A 22146-nucleotide genomic window follows, 5' to 3' on the forward strand; every position below is an offset into this window, starting at 1 on the left:
GCTTTTTTGTTGGCTAAAATACACATTTCAATAAAAGTGCACTTAATATTTATAAACTAACCATCATGATTTTATATATATAAGACTACATAACCACACAAACAAAAACACCTTTTGCATGAATACAAGAGCAGTGTGCATAATTGTAAAGATTGTTCTATTTTTCCATCTTTGTAAAAAAGCTTCACATTTTCGTTTATTCAGAATTTCATTAAACTGATGCTCATTTGTGTGGAGCTGTGTGGGGACAAATGATTACTTCAACTCATTTAAGAATCATTTCAATAATTTAATCTGGCATTAGACAGTTAAAGGCTTAATATCCATTACAGTCATACAACAAAGGAAACACAGAAAGGTCAACAAAACAAAAAGTATCATACAATATTATAGAAAAGATAAAGAAAAAAAATAAGGAAAACGTACATACAGTTATTGCACATTGTTCTTGTTTGATATACATTTGTTAAAATGGTAAGAAAATATGACAGATGTTTTACTGAGAAATGTATGCATACATGCTGATTGACATGAAAGCTATTTAAATCATGGGGGAAATAATCTGTAAAACAAAAGATTACAGAATTTTGCTCCTTAAATTTTCTTTTTCATATGTCTTGTTTACAATATGAAATGTGTTACATAATGTGAAGTTGCTAAACTAAGATATAAAGACAAACAATTTCAAAATTTTATAAAACAGTTTATAATGATCACAAATGTTTGAATAATAACTGCTTAAATTAACACGTCAAATGTATTTTGTTCTATATACTATAGCTAAAATAAATGCTCAGAGGTTTAGAGGGTTTTGGTCACATTTTCTCTGAACACATTCACAAGAAAAGACACTTTAGATGGGAATCATCCCATTTTTTGAAAATTAACTTTAATTTTGGATTTACTTTAAAGGCTACTCTGACTGGTTGCTATCCTGCAATATGCAAATATATTAAATGGATATTAACAATTCATAATGGATAAAATATATGTATTCTGTGTCACACAGTTATTGTGGATTTGTGCTTCGAGAAAAGCAAAAGATTCCTTTTCATTCCAATAATAAGTGAATTCTGTTGGAGAAGTAACACGGGTCACATCGCTGTAGATCCCCCCGTGTTAACGCTGCTCCACGAAGTTTGTCTCTGTTCTGCTGGAGAAAGAGAAACCTGTCACTTTGTGCTAAACTCACCGCGGTCACATGCGACACCTTGTGGCCAAGAGAAGTAATACACCTCTTCACACGTAATCCGAGACAGAATGTGCGTAATTTGGATCTAAATAACAACTATTTAAATATTATATTTAAAACTATTTAATTAAATGGCTGTTAAAGTTTCTCAGTGTCATTATTCAGATATAAAATATCGTCCAGACAGGTGCTAAAGCAGCACATCAGCGACGTCACATTGGAACTCTTTTCTCAGCGCTTGTCAGGATTGACCAATCACAGTCATTTATGATTACGCGATTAGTATTTTTAATTGAATTGATTTCACGTCTAGACAACAGACGTCCTTAGATTTGAATGCGGCTCAGTGAAGGATTTTTTCTCTCTCAAATGGAAATAGTTTTTTGAAACGCAGATACAATTTTAATTTAGCAAGAGATAACAATAAATTCCAATAAAAAAAAAAAAGAGTTCATATTATCAAACCAGTAAGAGCAAAACTAATAGTCTGATGTAAATACTCACATGCCTGCGTGTTTGTTGAGGATCATGTGATTGTTGTAGGTCAGGACAGCAGGAATGCTTTCTTCATCTTCAGGAACCTGCAGTTATTAATTACAGAAACATTAAAACAAACAAACAAACAATATATAAATAATAATAATAATAATCATCTGACAAAAGCTGACACTTTGAAACACAACAGGAGACCAACCAAGTTTATTTATTTTAATATAATATAATATATAAAAACATTTGCCAATAGGTTAATTAAAATAAACTTGTTTTGCCATTTGAATTAAGGTTATTTTTTTTACCCCCATTAGCAATTTTGTTTTTTTTTGTTTAAAGCATGAACACCAAATTTGGTTAGATTTGTTTGCAAACATGGCTTAATAGCTTCTTATTTTTTGCTGCTCAAATAAATGCAACTTGAGAAAAATACTGGGTAAGAAAATTATTTTTTGCAGTGGTGGAATGCAGATGAAATAAAACTGGTATCAAATGTTAGACTGGTCAGGGAAGTGATTTTCAAGCCATATTATTTTTTAGGAGATTAACCGAGTTTAGAAAGCCAATTCAAATCCATTTTGGGTCAGTTTCAGAAATGCATGGTTGAATTTGAAACTAAATTTACTTTATTTAAATAATATATGATGATAAAATAAAAAAAATAAAAAATACAATACAATATTATTTAATATAATATAAATATACTTTGAAATACTTTGTGGAAAAATTGGTCAATTTTGGCATTATGTAATAATTTGTTTTTGTCTAATATCCACTAAAATAGTTCCTGACAACCAAATTCCTAAATAGCTGTTCTAGTTTGATGTCTCTATCACATACTAAAACTATTTCAACTCAAATGAACATTTTATGTCCATTTATTTGTGTAGGAAGCCATGTAATAATTGGGATATTTGTACTTAAACAAAAATATAAAATGCACTACAAAAAGTTACATTGAGTTTTGTTGTGATTTTTATGGTTTAATGTAACTATTTTAATGACATATCTCAGATCGTAGAAAGCATGCACATCCAAACAAAGTTTTGAATCCAGGTGCACGACCAAAAAAATAAATATCCATAAAAACTCCCAATAAAATGAAACACCAATTAACTAGATTTATACACTTTATTTGCAATTACTTCTTAAAAATGGCAACAATATAAAGCATAAAATACCTAGACAAAATCTGCATCAACTATACAATGGCTAAAACATCAGGTGCAAACACCAACATACTGCCATATAAATACTGAATACAGGTAAATACAGGTGTCAAAGTGAATTCACATGATGAGGCAAATCCTAAAATGAATCTTACAGTACCCACAGTCTTATGAAAGCAAATCTTTAGGGAGGTTTTGGATGTTTCGAAAACCTACAGACAGAAATTCTATTCTGCATGGGACTACTTATCATCCTGTCCCTCTAAAACAGTCACTTCCTATCTCTCAGTTCAATCGAATTCGAAAATGAAAATAAAAGCTTGATTAGAAAATAAAAGCTTCTGACCAGACACAGTGGTTCAGGTAGAGGAAGAGTAAACTGTGTCAACAGCTAATTGTTTTAATCATATGTCTCAACGTGAGTGCCTCAACAAAAGACCTTCAAAATCAACAGATACTAGGGTCAGTTGTTATATACAGTACTCTCCTCTCACCAATCAAATTGAGTTTATTCCAAGGAAACATTGGTATATCATTAATTGCGTTCCCTCCCTAAAGGTTTGCTTTAGTAGTTTCCCTCATGTAGTGTACAAAAGACCCCCTAATCTGCGTGATATGCTAGCTAGGGCTGATTCGCCACCAGCTACATCTGCGTCTCTTTGAGTGAGGTGTCTTCTGGTAACTATCGCTGTGGTAGTTGCCAGCTGTGCAACTTCACTTATAAAACCAGAACTTTCAACTACCCTTATAAGAGTAAGTTATTTAGTATCAAGGGAGTGATTTCATGCAAGACTACTACTGTCTTGCATATATGCTTCAGTGCCTCTGTGGTCTTTCTTACATTGGTAAGACAAGTAGGTCTCTTAAGACTAGAAATTTCAGAACATAGAAGTTCTATTAGAAATCATGAGCCAAAGAGTTCTGTGGAGACACATTTTACTTTAGCACATCATCCAGTTTCTTCTCTTGGATATATTGGCATTGAAGCTGTTAAACAACATCGGAGAGGTGGTGATGTGAATGTCCACTTACTTAAAAGAAAAGAGAGGCATTCTGGATATACACTCGTGATACTTTAAAACCTAGAGGTCTTAATGAGGGCTTTGATATACGCCCCTTTCTTTGACTAATATTTGAGTTATTTATTTTTTCAGATCTGAATTCTTTCATAAGACTGTGGGTACTGTAAGATTCATTTTAGGATTTGCCTCATCATGTGAATTCACTTTGACACCTGTATTCAGTATTTATATGGCAGTATGTTGGTGTTTGCACCTGATGTTTTAGCCATTGTATAGTTGATGCAGATTTTGTCTAGGTATTTTATGCTTTACATTGTTGCTATTTTTAAGAATGAATTGCAAATAAAGTGTATAAATCTAGTTAATTGGCGTTTAAGGTGTTTTTGCCTCACTTGTGTAAATATGTACAAAGAGTTTTTGTTTGTGTGATTTTTGTTCTTGTATCAGATGTATGTAAATGTGTATTTATATTATATGTATGGTTGTATATACATTTATTTTTGTCTTCTCTTTGATATGATCATGTGAAGCTGTCATGTGATGCACACAGGTGTATATATGGGTGTGTTTGTAAGTGTCGTTTTAGTCTGATGAAGAGCATGTAGCTCAAAACATCACGTTTGCTTTTTCTGTGGTAAGTTCATAAAATTTACATGGGAGCAACAGTGTGCCAATATATCTCACCTCCCAGTAGATCTCGTCATCATAGCAGTTTTCATCTGCAGGGTCACCCCAGATGGGTAGCTTCAGAACCAAGCCTGTTGGTATAACAATGATAAATGTGCCATTTTCCACGAACTAAGCCAACAAGCGCAAACTGAAATGGCTATGCCTGGTCATAAATGACAAATGCAGATCAGGTGTATTTGTGCAGGTCAGAGGCTAACTGACATTGTCTCCACTAGTTTTCATGTTACAAAAGATACACCTGCCCTACAGCATGACTTTACAAACAACTGCAACAAAGTCCTGTAGATCTGCAAGCTTACTGTATTGTGTACTGACGCACATAAGGGAAAGCCATCACATTGTACATACACTATATGGACAAAAGTATTGGGACACCTACACATTACACCTACAGGAGCTTTTATGACATCCCATTCTAAATCCAGAGGCATAAATATCGAGTTGGTCCCCCCTTTGCAGCTATAACAGCTTCCACTCTTCTGGGAAGGCTTTCTACAAGATTTTGGAGTGTGTCTGTTGGAATTTTTGCCCATTCTTCCAGAAGAGCATTTGTGAGGTCAGAATTTTCCCAAAAGTTAATGCCTCAGCTTACCAAGACATTTTGGAAAATTCTATGCTTCCATCTTTGTGGAAACAGTTTGGGGAAGGCCCTTTTCTGTTCCAGCATGACTGTGCCCCAGTCCACAAAGCAAGGTCCATAAAGGCATGTTTGGATGAATTTGGTGTGGAAGAACTTGACTGGCCCGCACAGAGCCCTGACCTCAACCCTTTCGAACACGGAGATTGCGAGCCAGGCCCTCTCGTCCAACATCAGTGTCTGACCTCACAAATGCTCTTCTGGAAGAATGGGCAAAAATTCCAACAGACACACTCCAAAATCTTGTAGAAAGCCTTCCCAGAAGATTGGAAGCTGTTATAGCAGCAAAGGGGGGACCAACTCTATATTAATGCCTATGGATTTAGAATGGGATGTCATAAAAGCTCCTGTAGGTGTAATGTGTAGGTGTCCCAATACTTTTGTCCATATAGTGTATAAGCCATGATAATCTCTGAAAATATGCCACTTACCAACAAATATGCCACCTCCGATTCCAAAACATAAGGCCACACATAGTGCTGCTGCCTGGTAGCCACCCTGGATACTGGGCACCCGTTTTGAAAAATCGCCAACAAAGTCAAATGTATTTTGCAACCTACCAAATGGAGAACATTTTTGAAATATCGCAGTGAGCTACCTGGTCAACATCCCAAAAAATTGTATGTGATGGAATCGGAACATTCTAGTGTCCTTTAGGAAGTTAAAGCATATTTGAATGTTTTTTAAACTCTTTTGCCATCTTGTATTTATAATGCTTTATATATTGTCATGGTTGTATAATGCAACTCTTTTGTGTTGTGTGACTCACCCCAACTCCCCATAAACACTATCGCTGGCAGCAGCGGCTGAGATGGCGCCCACAATTCCTCCAATGACCCCTGGCATAGCGTGCAGGTTATGGATGCCACAGGTGTCCTGAATCTTAAGTTTCTCCTCCAAGAATGGCTGAGGGACATAGAAAACGAACATTTCTGAACATTTCACCTTAAAGACAATATGTTTTTACTAGAACTATCCAGATCTATCCATTAATGAAGCAACACAGATTAAATAAAAGGACATTGTCTGAGAGAAATATCTGAAACAATCTATCTGAAAGTTAAAGACTCACCGATAAATAAATGTAGCCCAGTGTGGACACAATTCCACAACAGAACCCCACAATCAAAGAACCATATGGCATCAGCATAAATTCAGCTGCTGTTCCTACAGCAACTCCGCCTGCCAGAGTAGAATTCTGTATGTGAACCTGGAAAAAAAAGTGCCAATTTAGACTATTGAACAGTGACTGGTATAATGTAAAAGCTTCAGCCTTAAAATAAGGAAATTCATTTCAAATTCAACCGTGCATTTCCAAAACTGGTCTAAATGGAATGAACTGGCTTTCTGAATTCGGATACTCGCCACAAAAAATAATATGACTTGAAAATAACTTAACCGGCCAGTCTAGCAATGATTCTAGTTTTATTTCATCCGATTTCCACCATTGCAAAAAACAATTTTCTTACTCAGTATTTTTATCAACAAGATGCATTTATTTGAACAGCAAAACAAGAAAGAATTAAGCCATGTTTAGAAAAATCTAACCAAATTTAGGTTTATTTATGCTTAAAACATGAAAAAAAAAATGTCTGCCAATGATGATAGAAAAATAACCTTAAATCAAAAGGTAAAACAATTTTATTTTGATTAACCTATTGGCAAATGTTTTTCTTGTTATAAACAACATTAAAGGGATAGTTCACCCAAAAATAAAAATCCTCTCATTATTTACTTACCCTCATGCCATCCCAGAAGTGTATGATTTTCTTTCTTCAGCGGAACACAAAGATTTTTTGAAGAATATTTCAGCTCCGTAGGCCCTTACAATGCAAGTGAATGGTGACCAGACATTTGTAGCTCCAAAAAACCACATAAAGGAAACATAAAAGTAATCCATAAGATTCCTGTGGTTAAATCCACATCTTCAGAAGCGATATGAAAGGTGTGGGTGAGAAACAGATAAAAATTAAAGTTATTTTTTACTCTAAATCTCCACATTCACTTTCACTTTTAGATGTGAAAGTGAAAGTAAATTTAGATCCGTTTCTCAACTACAGCTATCATATTGCTTCTGAAGATGTGGATTTAAACACTGGAGTTGTATGGATTACTTTTCATGTTTCCTGTATGTGATTTTTGGAGCTACAAAGGTCTGATCACCTTTCACTTGCCTTGTATGGACCTACAGAGCTGAAATATTCTTCTAAAAAAACTTCATTAGTGTTCAGTAGAAGAAAGAAAGTCATACACATCCGGGAAGGCATGAGGGTGAGTAAATGATGAGATCATTTTCATTTTTGGGTGAACTATCCCTTTAAATTATTTGATTTCTCTGAAAACAAGACTTAATATCTTGTCATTTTGCTTCTTTAGTAAATGTGTCTTGTTTAATCTAACATAATGTAATCTGACATAATGAACGTGATGGGACACTTACCATGTCTAGTTTCCCAGTTTTCTCAAACAGGCTAGACATGGCGACGGTTGTCAGGACAGTGGAGGCCAAAGCCAGGTAAGTGTTGATGGCAGCTCTGTGCTGACCATCTCCATGATCAGCAATGGCTGAGTTGAAACTGGGCCAGAACATCCAAAGGAACAGAGTGCCTACATAGAATAATTTCACACCAAAAACATAAAAGTCTAATCCAGGTGATGTAATCGATTTATCAGTCAATTTTTTGCAACTTTTAACCAGACTATAATTCATATTAGTATCTTTTGTGTTCCTCTGTGCCCTTATCCATATATTATTGTGCAAATTGAACAGATTCTACTGTATAGTACTAATTAAGTAGTCAAATTTGATATTACACATTTGATGGGGTGATGACATGCCTTTTTATTATTATTTTAAAATGTTCCTGATGAGGTTCACTTATAATATTAGTAGTTGTTTTGCACAAAAACAGTAATATATTTGTAAAACATGTTAATTTTCCACCCTCATTCTGACCCTCTGTCAGAAACACTCAGTTTTGGTGCGGTTTCTCTTGACATTAAACGCCCACTGTTATGATTGGCTCTCTGCTCTTGACTGACCTGCTCGCTCTGCTTGCCATCTCACTGCTCACCGCTACTGGGTGGGCTATGGAAGTGATATGGGAAAGTAGGTGTTGATGTGCTGTTGTGGAGGCGGTCAGATGCAAATGTGACATCACAATATGGTGTCAACAAATGCTCTTTTTGAAGTTAGATGGAAGATTTGAGCTCTGCTGAAACCTACAGAATGTTTTTGTAGTACAATGACCTCTTATACACCGATGAGCCAAAACATTATGACCACTCAGAGGTGAAGCAAATAACGTTGATAATCTCCTAACAAGGCCACGTCACATGCTACAATGAGCACGCGAGCATCGGATGTCACTAGGATGCACTGTGGGAAGATGACAATGTTCTGCTGGGAAAACCCTGGGTGCAGCCATTCACGTGGATGTCAATTTGACACCTGCCACCTACCTGACCATCTTTGCAAACCAGGTACACCCCTTCATGGAATTGGTATTCCCTGATGGCAGTGACCTCTTTCACCATGATAATGCTCCCTGCCACACTGCATACATTGTTCGGGAATGGTTTGAGGAACATGTTGAAGAGTTCAAGGTGTTGCCCAGGCCTCCAAATTCCCCAGATTACAATCCGATTGAGCATCTGTGGGATGTGCTGGACCAACAAATCCGATCCATGGTGGCTCCACCTCGCAACTTACAGGACTTGAAGGATCTGCTGCTAATGTCTTGGGTGCAGGATACCACAGGACACCTTCAGGGGTTTTATAGAGTCCATGCCTCAGCGGGTCGGTGAAGTTTTGGCGGCACACGGAAGACCAACAGCATATTAGGCAGTTGGTCATAATGTTTTGGCTCATCAGTGAATGTCAAAAGATCAAGGAAAATTTATAGGAATATTCTTCATGTCATGACCCCTTTGAAGTGTTATTTTGTTACATAATAAATGTTAACCTTTTAAATTTGCAAGATATAAAGGACTCTTACCAATCATGGCGAACATATCTGAGTGGTAGACAGATCCGTTCATGTGTTTGCTCTTATCCAAATTCGGTCGATACAGAACCCATGATATAGACAGACCATAATAAGCTCCAAAGGTGTGGATCACCATGGAGCCACCAGCATCTTTGGCCTAGCAGGGATTGAGTCAATGAACAAATATGCCTAATGTGAATATGCTGCCAATGACATTAAATACTACATAATATAAAATGATATAAAATAAGTGTATAAGAAGGCACAGATTTAGAACGAGACTTCAATAGGCCTCTGGCAATTTGTTACAGCAAACCAAGCTCTTATTGTTATTATTGTTTTTATTTTATTTTTTGTCTTTAGCACCTATGGTCCATTTTGTATCTATAACTGAGTATATTGTAAGTACAGCTAAAGCCAAATGAAAAGTAAAACAGTGATAAGACTCACATGAAGGAGGTTTAGAATGATGAATTCTTCAACAGCAAACAGCGTGACACCAAACAGGGTCATCACCAACAGCTGAACCGGGCTGACCTTCCCCAGCACAGCGCCATACGCAATCAGACACCCCGCTACACAGAAATCTGCATTGATCAGACTGAACACAGAATGAGAGCCATTAACTTTATGTAGAGCAATCTCTAAATAGAGGCTGAAAAGTAAGCGTTTATGAACCGATCACCTGCCGTTTACTCACGATTTGTGTGAAAGTGAATAAAAGTCGTTGTTGTAGCACCTCTAGTGTTCATTTCACCAGAAAACTGCAGTGATATGGACAATGAGCCACATAAAAATCATTTTGCAAAAATATCAGTATAGTAACCTGGTTCTCTGAGGACTGATGAGAGCACTGGAAATCTAGATATACTCCTATGTCAGACTTTATTGCCTTTCTGCACATGTTTTGAATGTAGCTTTAATCAAGAACAGACAATAGAGGTATCTCTGCAAGTTCTAGGAGAGAGAATCATCAGGTTAGCCTGAATTATTTCACTGATGAGTGTGAAATAATATACATTTATCTAGTCTTACTCAGAATGATGTGGCTACAATCGAGAATCAACTAAAGGTTGACCGATTGTGGATTTTTCCGATATGATAACTAAGGTGGTGGAAAAGGCCTATAACCGATGAATCGGTCGTTAGTTTTTAAAATCGATTTATAGAATGTTAAAAAATGTTTTTAGTCTTTTCTAACTGTGATGGGCACAGACATACACGTTACAAGAGTAATGTGAATGAAATCCCAAATGCAGTCAAATCCCAAAAACACTAAAATCCCAGTATTACCCCCAAAAACCAAATTAGGCTTTTTATAGCCTATATATTCACCAGATGAAGGGTTTTGTACATTTCACCAGACAAAGTATTGTGAGGAATAAGGCTTATTATTATTCAGATGATATGAAGTTGAAGACACAATGTGCTGTTCTGACAGTGCACGTTTAGATAATCGGATTTTTCTTCGCATGCCCTCGCTTCCATTTTTTTTCTTCATCCTCCAGCACCGGCCACAGAAGAATTTTTTTTTTTAACTATCTGCAACTATAGGCATAGATTTTTGCTGTTAACCAATAGTTGCAAAAGGCAACTATCGGCATTGATTAATGTGTAAAACCGATATATCGGACTATCTCTAGATTCAACATACTTTTCCACACCAATCTTTATTTTTCCATCAGTGTAGTCCAGAGAATGGAACCAGCCTTGCATCAGAAGAGCCCATTGGATGCCGAAAGCCGCAACCAGGAAGTTGAATCCCACGGCTCCAAAACCATAGCGCTTCAAGAAGGTCATTAGAAACCCAAACCCCACGAAGATCATGACATGAACATCCTGAAAACCTGCAGATATAAATAGAAATAATAAAAAATAAAATTATCAAAATTATCATTTTCAATATAATTACAGAGAGGCAGTGTTTATTTAGATGGTTTTTAGATCACATTGAAAAAGATGGCATTAGAAGAGCTATTGAAACAAGACATTTGGGCAAGACAATAGTCTTTAGTCAGTCAGCCATGAACCATGATTTGTTACATGCTAATGAGTTGCAGTTGAAATTAAGGGGAGGGACATTCTCAATCTTGAGCGCATTTGATTGGACAAAAATCTGCAAGATGTGTCATCACCATTTTTGGTCCATTTTCCTAGAAGAGAAAGACTGTAAAATTTTAAATGCGTTTATCTGCAAAACGTTACAGTTTGTCAACTTTTAGGGGGACACTAGCATTTAGACAACTTCAAAGTTTAAAGCCATAAAACTACCATTTTGATTTCATGGGATTTTGGAAACAAAAAGAATGCAATTCTACAACCAAAATCCAGTTGCATCACCCTCATATCTCTGGAAAAATGTGCTGTGTTATAGAAGATCACAAATGAATTGTAATTGGAGCCTTTTGATGACATAACTGAGGTCAAAACAGCATCAAAGTAGACTAACATGTAACAGAGCTGAAAATTAATGATACATACATTTCTTAGTACCAAAATGGGTTGGGCAGGTTACTGAGAGAATGTTCAGGCTCCCATAATGGGAACAGATACCACAAACACAACACAAGGACATTTTGATGCTGGTGACACCATGAAATTGCTTTGGTTAAAAGCTAATGACAACAGACAGTGCTGTGGTTTGTGAACAAGCCCCTATTTGCACAGACTAAAAGAGCCTGCTGGCCATTACCATAACATTTCTTCCAGAAACAAACAACTTCCCAAGTTAATGATGTCCTTTCATACTAGCCTGGCATGATGCTTCACCTTGAAATTGTTCGGATCCAAATTACAGGAGTCGGTACAAAAATAACAAAACTCTAAATTCAGGTCAGTATAAAATGGCAATAAAAACTTCAACCCTCTCATAGTACTATGTTTAATTCAGATATGAAATCAGCAAGTGTGATACGTATGTTTTCAGTCACATTAGGCTGTATCAAATCTCACAGCTAACAAACACTGCTTTTGAGCTGCATCAAGCATATCAACAAAATGTACTTACTGTTTATACAAAACACCCCACCCTGTTTTTAGTCCCCTTGTTGAATCAGGGACGATTTCCATAGTCATGACCTGTCACCCCCAAGCCAAGTCCACATGTTTACTACACATAATGAGCTCTAACAGACTTGTTCTGGCCATATCTGAGATGACAGTCACACCTCAGCCAGGACAATTGCTACAAAACGCATTCATGAAATTTGATCTGTTCCCCAACAATAGTTTGTGTCCAAGTTCATACACCACCTGTCATCTTAGACTTGGGACTTAGATTGCACTCAAACAGAGGAAAGTATGACCTGAAGACCCTAGAGCTTTATGCGAATTCAACCACACTTTTAAAAGATTCTAAAGCTGACAAAGGACACAGATCCTTACATAATCAAGAGCAAACAACCCCCTACCACTGGTTACAAAAGTAAATGTAAAAAAAAAAAAAAAAAAAAAAAAAAAAGTATGCATGATTCCCATGTGTATCAGGAAAAATTTGATGTCCACAGATAAATGATTTCATAATGCTTAACAGCACTAGACAGACAGAAAGAAAGAAAGACAGAAAGACAGAATCAATTGAATGTATGATTTTATATATATATATATATATATATATAATTATAGGAATATTCTGGGTTCAATATAAATTATGCTCAATCGTCAGCATTTGTGGCATAAAATTGATTACCAAAAATTATTATTATTATTTTTTTTTAAACCACTGGGTTCCAGTGAGCCACTTACAATGGAAGTGAATGGGGCCAATCCGTAAATGTTAAAAACCTCAGTTTCAAAAATATAGCCACAAGACAAACAATATGCGTTAACAAGATTTTAGTGTGATAAAAATACAACACTCAACACTCAAATAATACATGAGTTTTAACAGAAGAATTAATGCAAGTACTTTTATAAAATTATAAGCTTCACATTTCTGTATTTAAACACTCCAAAAATTGGCCCCATTCACTTCCATTGTAAGTGCCTCACTGTAACTTCAATTTTTACTTTTAAAGAAAAGGAAGGACGAGTCTAAATTATTTTTTGTGGTAATCAACATTATGCTACAAATGCTGTTGATTGAACTTAACTTGTATTGAACCCGGAATATTCAGTAGTCTACAAGTATGCAGTTTCAAGAGTAAGTACTAAGTATGTGATTGCATCCTTAAAATATTTAATTATTTAATTAAAGCAAGTGAAAGTAAATTATAGTAAACATTTAATAAAAATTAAAACCGTAAAATAAATAAATAAATAAACCTACTGGGATATCTGAAGTAGAAGTCATTCTCAATATCACTTGTGATATTATGCTGCTGTTTTAATTCAACCCAATGAGTATCTGACTCCTCGTTATATCGCACAAACACCCCAAAAAGAATAATCATAGTCAACTGCCAGACGACACACACGGCCGGTAAACTCCATTTCAGATTAGTATTCTTTTCGCTGTTCCGAAAACAGTCCAGGCAGCCCCCCATTTCTGCAGGTTGTTAATACAGTAGACTAATGATGCTCTTAAAACATGTGGACGCGCATTAGGGCCACTTTTAAACGCCTCGGGAGCGCGGAGGTGTGTCTGCCACGCCATTCCTCGTCCTTTCAGCCAAAGAGGACACATTAAAGAGAAAATAATGTAAAATGATGACTGATTACAACACATCATGGCGTATGTTTGTTATTAATGACGGTCTTTTGTGATTGGTGTATAATGGCTTTGATTTCAAAGCACACGTGTATGCCTCTCTGACTTTTATTTGGAAGTTGGGAATCATTCTGATTTTACAGCACCGTTCACACCAAACGCGTTTTTGCGTCAATTGTTTGTCTTTGCTACGTAAATACATGCGTTTTTAGACGCCGTGACGTCAGAAAAACGCGCCTTGATACACCTCATCACGTATTTAAGCATTTAAACCCCACCAAGCTGTCTTTATGTCAGTGGAGAATTATTTGGCTATGTTCTAAATGGGATACTATCTCAGTAAGCCTACTTACTAAACACTGTGTAGTTTATACTGCATAAGTACGCAGTACGTGAAATAGAATAGGCTACATTGTGCAACAATAAAGGCTGAAACATCTTCTACGCAAGTATGCCAGCGCATGCGCTTAGCAACGAATGCGTTGTTGCATTCCAAAATGTGTCAGACCACAAGTACGCATTACATTCGCAACATTATATAATTTCACGTCTTACTTGTAAGTTACCTGAATAAAAACACAACCTGTTTAATGATTTTGAAGGCAACTCTATCGCCCCCTTGAGTACTATGGTGTCTTACCACCACTAACTTCAAGTACGCACGCTAAGCATTTTTAACCAGACCGCGTGTTGGCCAAGCGTGCTCGCATCTGCGTTCGCATACTTGCATAAAGTGTTTCTGGCCTAAACGTTTCAAAAGAAGTATACTACATTGTTGTCACATGACCTCATCATGCTGTTTCATTTTGTAAATGGCATCCAGATATCATGAGTCAAGAAAGAGATCATGTTTGGTGTTACTTTGGATTTATTTGCCACACTAGAAATGGAAGTTCAAGTCAAATGAAATTGTGAGATACAGTACAGACAGTGTGCTCTGATATGTTGTTTATAAGTGGTGCAGGTTTATTCACTAAAGTTTATTCACCGGTACAGCAGAATAAATTGCTTTTGCCGTCATTCATTTCATAATTGATTAAGTTTGGCTTCTTCCTTATTTTGTTTCCCACTTGAATGCGTGACGTCATTGTAACCAATGCCCAACTCAGGGGTACGAGCTTCCAAGGTGCACTTGAAGGCAGCATAAGCACCGCAACTTTGGGACGTGTCAATTAAAGGATTTTTGACAGAAGCCATGGATGTGCTATATATATATAATTGACATGGTTATTGGTCTTAAACAAAGGATTAGTGTGTAATTTCTGCACCACCATCGACACCAAATGGAATTGCAAAATAATTAATGTTTTCAAACAGGTTTCTCATTGGGCCAATAAACAGATAGTCCCACCCCCGAATTCACACCATTGGATAAGCAAACGTCGCCATATTGGGCTAGTTAGGATGCTCAAACAAACAGAGAAATGTTTGAGAAGTATTTGTAGGAGAAAGTATATTAACATCAGAAAATGCTACACACTTCACCTTTAAGTTGACTGTACAATTTAGTATGCATTTTGTGTATATTTTATGAAGAAAAGTTCTAAAGCTTGCCAGAAAAAACCTACCGTTGCCAGTTTTTGCTATCTAATAACGTAACTAGAGAAATGCATCTCAAAAGTTGATATGGGTGTATAGATTTTCTGTTGCATTCATGCATTCAGTTATATAAATACACTTATGAATTAAATTAATAAATTGCCCAGTTTTGTTCTGACGAAAATCAATTGAATGCATGCACTTGCTGAATGTACTCAAGTTGACATTGTGACTTAGGTAGGTGAGAGTGTTAAGAAACTGGTTATATATTTAGAACTGGAGCTGGGCCAGCAGGAGTCAGTTTTATACTCCACCAGTTTCATGTATAGTCTATTGGTACGTGTTGTATTTGTATGCTTAATGTGACCGTTGTCTGTCATGCATGGTAACCTTTTTCTTTCTTCAGGCACTGACTCTGTGGTTGCGTTGGTCACCCTGGATGTTTTTGAACTAAATGGTCTCGTTGTTACTGATTGATTACAGAGTTAGTGCCTATACGCAAAAGCGAGACTTGTATTTTCTACTGTTTAATTACTCGCCTTGTAATTAATTGTGGTGACTGATTTGACTAAGTGAAGGTGTAACTCCAAAGGGTCAGTACATTGTGTGGGGCGTAACCTGCTTCAGCAGACTGTTTCCCCTCTCTGTTGAGTGTTTCCACGAATGTTAAGTGATCCTTAGCAATGAAAATGTCTCCTCTGAGCCAGTTTATTTTGAAGCTTTTGTTGAATGAGGTAATAATTCCCAGCAACTAGAACTTTAAACATCCAGTTTCGTGTAAAGTAACTGGCATGTTGGATACTCACATGTGTTGTCTATCACACAATGGTAACTTTTTTCTGTCTTCAGGCAATGAATTTGCGTCATGTTAGTGGGCCGGATTAACATGTTGTTACTGATTGATTTGATGGAGCAAATGTCTATGCATGAGTGAGATGGAGAACTTTCTAGTAAATGCTATTTTCAGTAGTTTTTGTTATTTTTCTATGTAAGGTGCATGTATAATTGCCTATACCACCTAGACCACCGTTTCTCCTTGTAACTTACTGTGATTTTGACAAAGGGTTAAGGTGTAACTCTCCAAGGGCAAAACACTGTGAAGAGAGGGGCACATTCTGCTTACACAGACTATTTGCTCTCTCCATTGAGCATTTACATGAATGTTAAGCGATCTGTAGCATTGCATATTTCTGCTCTGACTGTGTCCTTTTGTTTATAGTGTCCTAAGCCATCCTGCCTCCATCCCTGGCCAGGATTTGTGGAGAGGGACATGTTTTTGTATTTTACTCCATTCCATCCCCCAGGCCTGAAGACAGAGGCTGGGTTTGGATTCAGGTGATTGCTTTGAGACACTTAGTTTATAAAATAGTTATTTTATTAAATTCATTGTACAGTACCAGTTTATTAGATATTAAAGGGAGACTTGACCCAAAAATTTAAATTCTGTCATCATTTACCCTTATTTTGTTTTGAACACATATTACTTTCATTCTTCCATGGAACACAAAAGGAGATGTTGAGCAGAATATTCGAGACCGACACTGTTACCATTCGCTTTCACTGTATAAAAAAAGATGCAATGAAAGTGAATGGTGACTACAAAATTTGAAAGATAACCTTCAACCTAAAAAATAAATTTTTTAAGCCTGATTTGAGCTGAAGAAGCTAAATGTATGGCCATTTTTGTCAGAATGTACTGCTAATTTGAACTTTATAATCATGACAAACCATTTTGGAGATTTTGGCCTTTCATCATTCAAGTAGATAAGAGCTGTACTTGTATGCCTATTACCTACATAGAAATAGCAGCCAAAATAGATTACCAAAATGGCCGCGAATGGACTGACTTGCCGAGTGGAGGGACTTTGATTAAAGTTGCCTTTTAATAGAAAAAGGTTGGTTTCACCACATATATCTAGCTTAATATCACATTTTAAAGGTGCTGTAAGCGATTTTAATCATTCTAGAATTTCCCCAAGCTGAGCTGTTGGATAAGCCACGCCCCCTTTTTCCAAAACCACGCACTCCAAAGATACCAAATGAGCTTTTCTGAGACAGACACAAGCAGAAACGGTTGTCAAAAACAATAGCAGCAAAATAGCACCCTCAACTGACAACTATTATGAGCAACATGGCATGAAAATTGCATTAAGCTGCAATAGTTTGCTGCAACTACAATACTATGAAAACGCGCAAAATGATTGACAAGCAGAAAGCGCCATTGACCGCGTGCCCGCGGACACATTTTAGAGCAGGGGTTCTCAACAGGGGCGGTACCGCCCCCCCCCCAGGGGGCGTTCAAAGGACACCAGGGGGCGCTGAGAGCAAATTAATAGACAGGGGGGCATTAGGTTACAAATGGGGGCGATTATCAGTCATAATAATCAAATCTATCTATTTGTACCGCGGTTCATCTGATTTTGAAGTCTAGCGACGTATCTGAAGTATCTGGTTTAGCATCGTCAAATACACAAGCAGAGACACAACCTCGGCTAATGCACCTTAAGAGCAGTGTGAAGCTCTTAAAGCTCGAGCTTTTAAACTCGCAGCTTTGCGAGAAGTAGTGAGAAGCAAGGCGCGAGCAGCGGAAACCATTTGAATTCTGCACAAAACTTAAACATGTCAAAATGTAATATGGTGAATTTTAATGAGATAACTGTAATCCTGAAAAACTGAATTCAGTCCAGTTATATCACACATTATTATGCATCCACTTTGAAAACTTGCCCTCTGTTGAATTGAGCAATGGAATTTTTATGCCAGTGTTATAGGGGCCATCGCACCCTTATTTGTACCTGGACTGTTTAGTCATCATTGCCCCATTGATTGCTATCACTTAATGAGGTTGTCAGTGTACTGTCTGACCCTTGCTAGTTAGGTCTAATTTAAGTAGAATCAATTAAGTAAAGTAAAATGGTTTATGTATCTCTTGAAGTTGTGGCTATATGCCCTCTTGACAATAAACACTATTGTATAATACTTCCCTGCAGCACAATAGTATGTTCTGACGGTTGGTATCAGTCTGTGGTGTTTGCGATGCCAGGTTAGATGGCAGATAAAAGGCACTGTATTCAAGATGCACACAAGGGCTCTTGTTGTGGTGTTAAACAGACGACACAGGTCTCCTCAGACCGGTTTAGTGTTAGTTACTGCAACCATCACTTGGAATTAATTTGTATATAAGGCCACAAGACCAGGGAGCATTTATACAATGCCAGAGTAATTTTACGTTGTCTAGGATGGATCCTCCAGGGCATGCAGAAGAATGCTGATAATTTTCATTTTCAATTTGAGACATGGGAGGGATATTCTATCCCAGTGAACTGTAAATAGGACAGATTTGGTGTAGGGACACACTCATTTACCTCATGAGGTAGAAATGGCCACCCAGATAAACCTGTAATAAACAAGATGAAAATCTTGAATTAGATAATTTCATATTAACTCCCCAGATAGCACACATACATTTCTGAGATGTCTGTTTAAGAACGTTTGATCTAGAGAGCATTGCTCACCTGCAATAAGTCTATAAGACGTATGTCAATAAGACATTCATCAGATGTCTGAGACATTTATGATTTTGAATGTTTGTAAATCTGATCTTTTTAAGATGTTTAGCAGATGTTAATTAGATTATGATGCTTTCCAGATGAAAAGATCAAACACAGACCTCTCAGAGATGTACGTATGTGTGCTATCTGGGATCACATTCTAATTAACATCTGCTGAACGTCTTTTATAGACAGTGCAGATGAGCAAACAATCTCCATGCCACACAGCTAGGTCAATCAAGGTGTGGATGGAGGACCACCGGATCAAGACTCTGTCATGGCAAGACCAATCTCCAGACCTGAACCCCATTGCAAAATTTGTTTGATGAACACAAGCCAAGCTGCTTGAATTTTTGCACAAGGAGTGGCATAAAGCCACCCAACAGCAATGTGAAAGACTGGCAGAGAGCAGGCCAAGATGCATGAAAGCTGTGATTGAAAATCAGGGTTATTCCACCAAATGTTGATGAACTCTTCCTAACTGAACTCTACTGAAGTTAAAATATAAGTATTATGTTGTTTAAAAATGAAAATGAACTTGTTTTCTTTGCATTATTCAAGGTCTGAAAACACGGCATCTTTTTTGTTTTTATTTTGACCAGTTGTCATTTTCTGCAAATAAATGCTCTAAAGTACAATATAATTTTTTTTGGAATTTGGGAGAAATGTTGGCAGAACTTAATATTTTTTCTTAATATATATATATATATATATATATATATATATATATATATATATATATATATATATATATATATTATTATTATTATTATTATTTTTTGTTATTTATTTATTTTCATTTTACTCAAACACATACCTATAAATAGTAAATCCAGAGAAATGGATAATTTTGCAGTGGTCTCTTAATTTTTCCAGAGCTGTATATTTAATAATATAAACATCCCCTCTAATAAACATTCAATTGCAAACATGACAGATGGTGCTCACTGTCAAAAAAATTAATTTTGATTCCAGTAATTTTGATGTCCTGCCAAAGTATTAACATTGGTATAAAAATGCTGAGAAATGATTTGCATTGCTTTGTCCTTCACCTGAAGCTCTTTATTTCTCAGGATAACCATGTTGCTTTAGTATGTATGAAGAGAGTGGCAGTTCTTTTTATGCATTCTACTTCACTGCAGTCTGGCACACTCAAGGAGGGTTGGCAGAACAATGGCACTCCCAGCTGGCATGTGCAATGAGAGGGGACAGATGAGTTAATTACAAATGTATGAGAGGGAATATGACTGTGAGAGTCGGTTGATATCAAAAGAAATGGAAGATCGATTACAGGCAACAAATATGTGGTTCCTCAGACGTATGTTACATATTCCTTGGACAAGTCATACCACAAATGAGACAGTTTTAAATAGTGCAGGCAGTCAAAGGGTGCTACTCGGGAAGATCCGGAAACAACAACTTGAGTTCTTGGGCCATTGTGTCAGGAAAGAAGGTCTGGAGTTTTTATTTTTAACTGGAAAGATTGAGGGAAAGAGACAGAGGCTGGCAGAGAACAACATTTCTTCAGAATATTGCAAACTGGACAGGCATGGATAAGATCAAGCTTCTGCAACTGGCAAAGGATAGGAAGGAGTGGCATTACATGGTCGCCGACATCACTGGAAACGGCAGTTGAAGAAGAATAAGAAGAGGAGAGGGAATAATCCATTTTATTTAGGAATCCTGTTAATCTCAACAGCTGTTACTATGAAAGCTTCTAGAATGCATTTTAAGATTTTATATCTAGTACATGGGTGAAATAAAGCAAGAAAACAAAACAGTACAAATAAATTAGAGTCATAACATTTTAATAACATTTCAAAACAGTACATTACATCACATTTACAACTTCCAACACAGATGTTGATAGTAATCTTAGAAGCAATTCATTCAGTTATTCCCGAAACCCTTTCCCCCTGAAAACCAACTTTGGGACAGGATATTTTGATCTGAGCTTCAAATTCTATCTATAAATTCTTAATGACATGCTTTTGCAATTCACTGAACTCTTCTTCAGACAGTAAATATTTCTGGATGATTGCTTTGACTCCATCCTCAGTGATAGTTTCATAATCTTCTTTGTTTTTAAAGGGAAGATGTCCGGCAAGTTCACACAGGGCCACACTGAAGGCAGACTCTTCTTTTGCCCCAAAACAGGACAATCTGGGCCAGACGATGACCCTCACCCCCTTTCGGGCGTTAAATGGGTCAACTGGCCTGTTTGGAGGGCAGCCTCGAGTGATGAAGAGGTTGTGTGCTATGTTCTTATCAACCATAATATCGGCGAGTTTACATATAGCACTGACTGTTAAATCCAGATCTGGACCCTGGGTGTAAAACAAAAACCCAGCTGGGAAGTCCACCAGGCAGTACAGGTTATTCTCAGGGAGGATTAGCTCAGATGGGGAGCTTTCAATTCTCAATTGGTAGTTTAGGTAATAACCATGGAGATGTAGATGGTTAACAGATGCAAATCCACCCATGCTGTTGAACCCAACCCTGAAACCTGGATCAGCACTCAGCAGAACCGTTTCAATCCCTATTTGGACCGCCAGAGGAGTCAAAATCTGCGGGTAACACCGGCTTGGTTCTGGAACGAGCAGACAGTGCCCAAATTCCAATGGACTCACGTTTATTATGATTTTACACGTCTGTTTTAGACCATTTTGATGACAGTTCTGTTCAGATGTGGTTTCATTTTCTTTCTGTAACTCAAACAGCAGTTCTTTGGGGTTGATCTTGTTAAAATTGAACTGCTTTGGATCAAAGTTCTGTCTGATGGTCAGGATCTCCTGAGGTTTTCGTCTCTCGATGCCCCTCATGATGTTCAGCTGAGCGATGAAGCCACACGAACCAGGAAGCACCCTTGTTTCCAAATCACCCAGGTGGTACCGGAACAACCCGGCGTTCATCTTCTCCGTCCATCCGGACCGCAGAGCGATGTCAAATCTGGACCTGGTCTGATGTCCATCATGTCCACTTGGCAAGCAAACATCGTTTATGAAATCCTTGTTAGTGTACGTAAAAATATTACAATCATCCATAGTTTTTGGCTGATTAAAGCAGAATCCAGTTTATTAAATAGTCATAAAAGTGTTTCAATCAAATTAGTAGTGATTTACTCATTATACACACTTTATTTCAATGGTTTCTATTCAAAATGATGACACCGTGTCCGAAAATGACACTGCAACGTGTTTGAATGGGCACGTATTAA

The 22146-nt window shown here is 37.0% G+C and overlaps 2 protein-coding genes across 4 annotated transcripts; both read right to left on the minus strand.

Moving 5' to 3' along the window:
* Positions 1–258: 258 nt before the first annotated feature.
* LOC127436170 (ammonium transporter Rh type C-like) lies at positions 259–13700 on the minus strand. 3 transcript variants are annotated; one of them, XM_051690163.1, is made up of 11 exons: positions 13459–13700; positions 10846–11038; positions 9642–9792; positions 9201–9348; positions 7643–7809; positions 6275–6412; positions 5972–6108; positions 5634–5758; positions 4560–4633; positions 1701–1773; positions 259–1150 (listed from the first exon to the last, which is right to left on the minus strand). In XM_051690163.1, exons 1-11 carry the CDS (start codon positions 13673–13675, stop codon positions 1095–1097), a joined length of 1479 nt encoding a protein of 492 aa, XP_051546123.1. In that variant the 5' UTR covers positions 13676–13700; the 3' UTR covers positions 259–1094. The 3 variants fall into 3 exon arrangements, with proteins under 3 accessions (XP_051546123.1, XP_051546124.1, XP_051546125.1); XM_051690164.1 differs by having other exon boundaries at positions 259–1153; positions 1697–1773; XM_051690165.1 differs by having other exon boundaries at positions 260–1150; positions 1697–1773.
* A 7177-nt stretch (positions 13701–20877) lies between these two features.
* Positions 20878–22146, minus strand: gdpgp1 (GDP-D-glucose phosphorylase 1). Its single transcript, XM_051689777.1, has one exon. It carries the CDS (start codon positions 21971–21973, stop codon positions 20897–20899), a length of 1077 nt encoding a protein of 358 aa, XP_051545737.1. The 5' UTR covers positions 21974–22146; the 3' UTR covers positions 20878–20896.

Source organism: Myxocyprinus asiaticus, chromosome 46 (genome assembly GCF_019703515.2).
Source record: "Myxocyprinus asiaticus isolate MX2 ecotype Aquarium Trade chromosome 46, UBuf_Myxa_2, whole genome shotgun sequence".
In the NCBI taxonomy this organism is placed as follows: Eukaryota; Metazoa; Chordata; class Actinopteri; order Cypriniformes; family Catostomidae; genus Myxocyprinus; species Myxocyprinus asiaticus.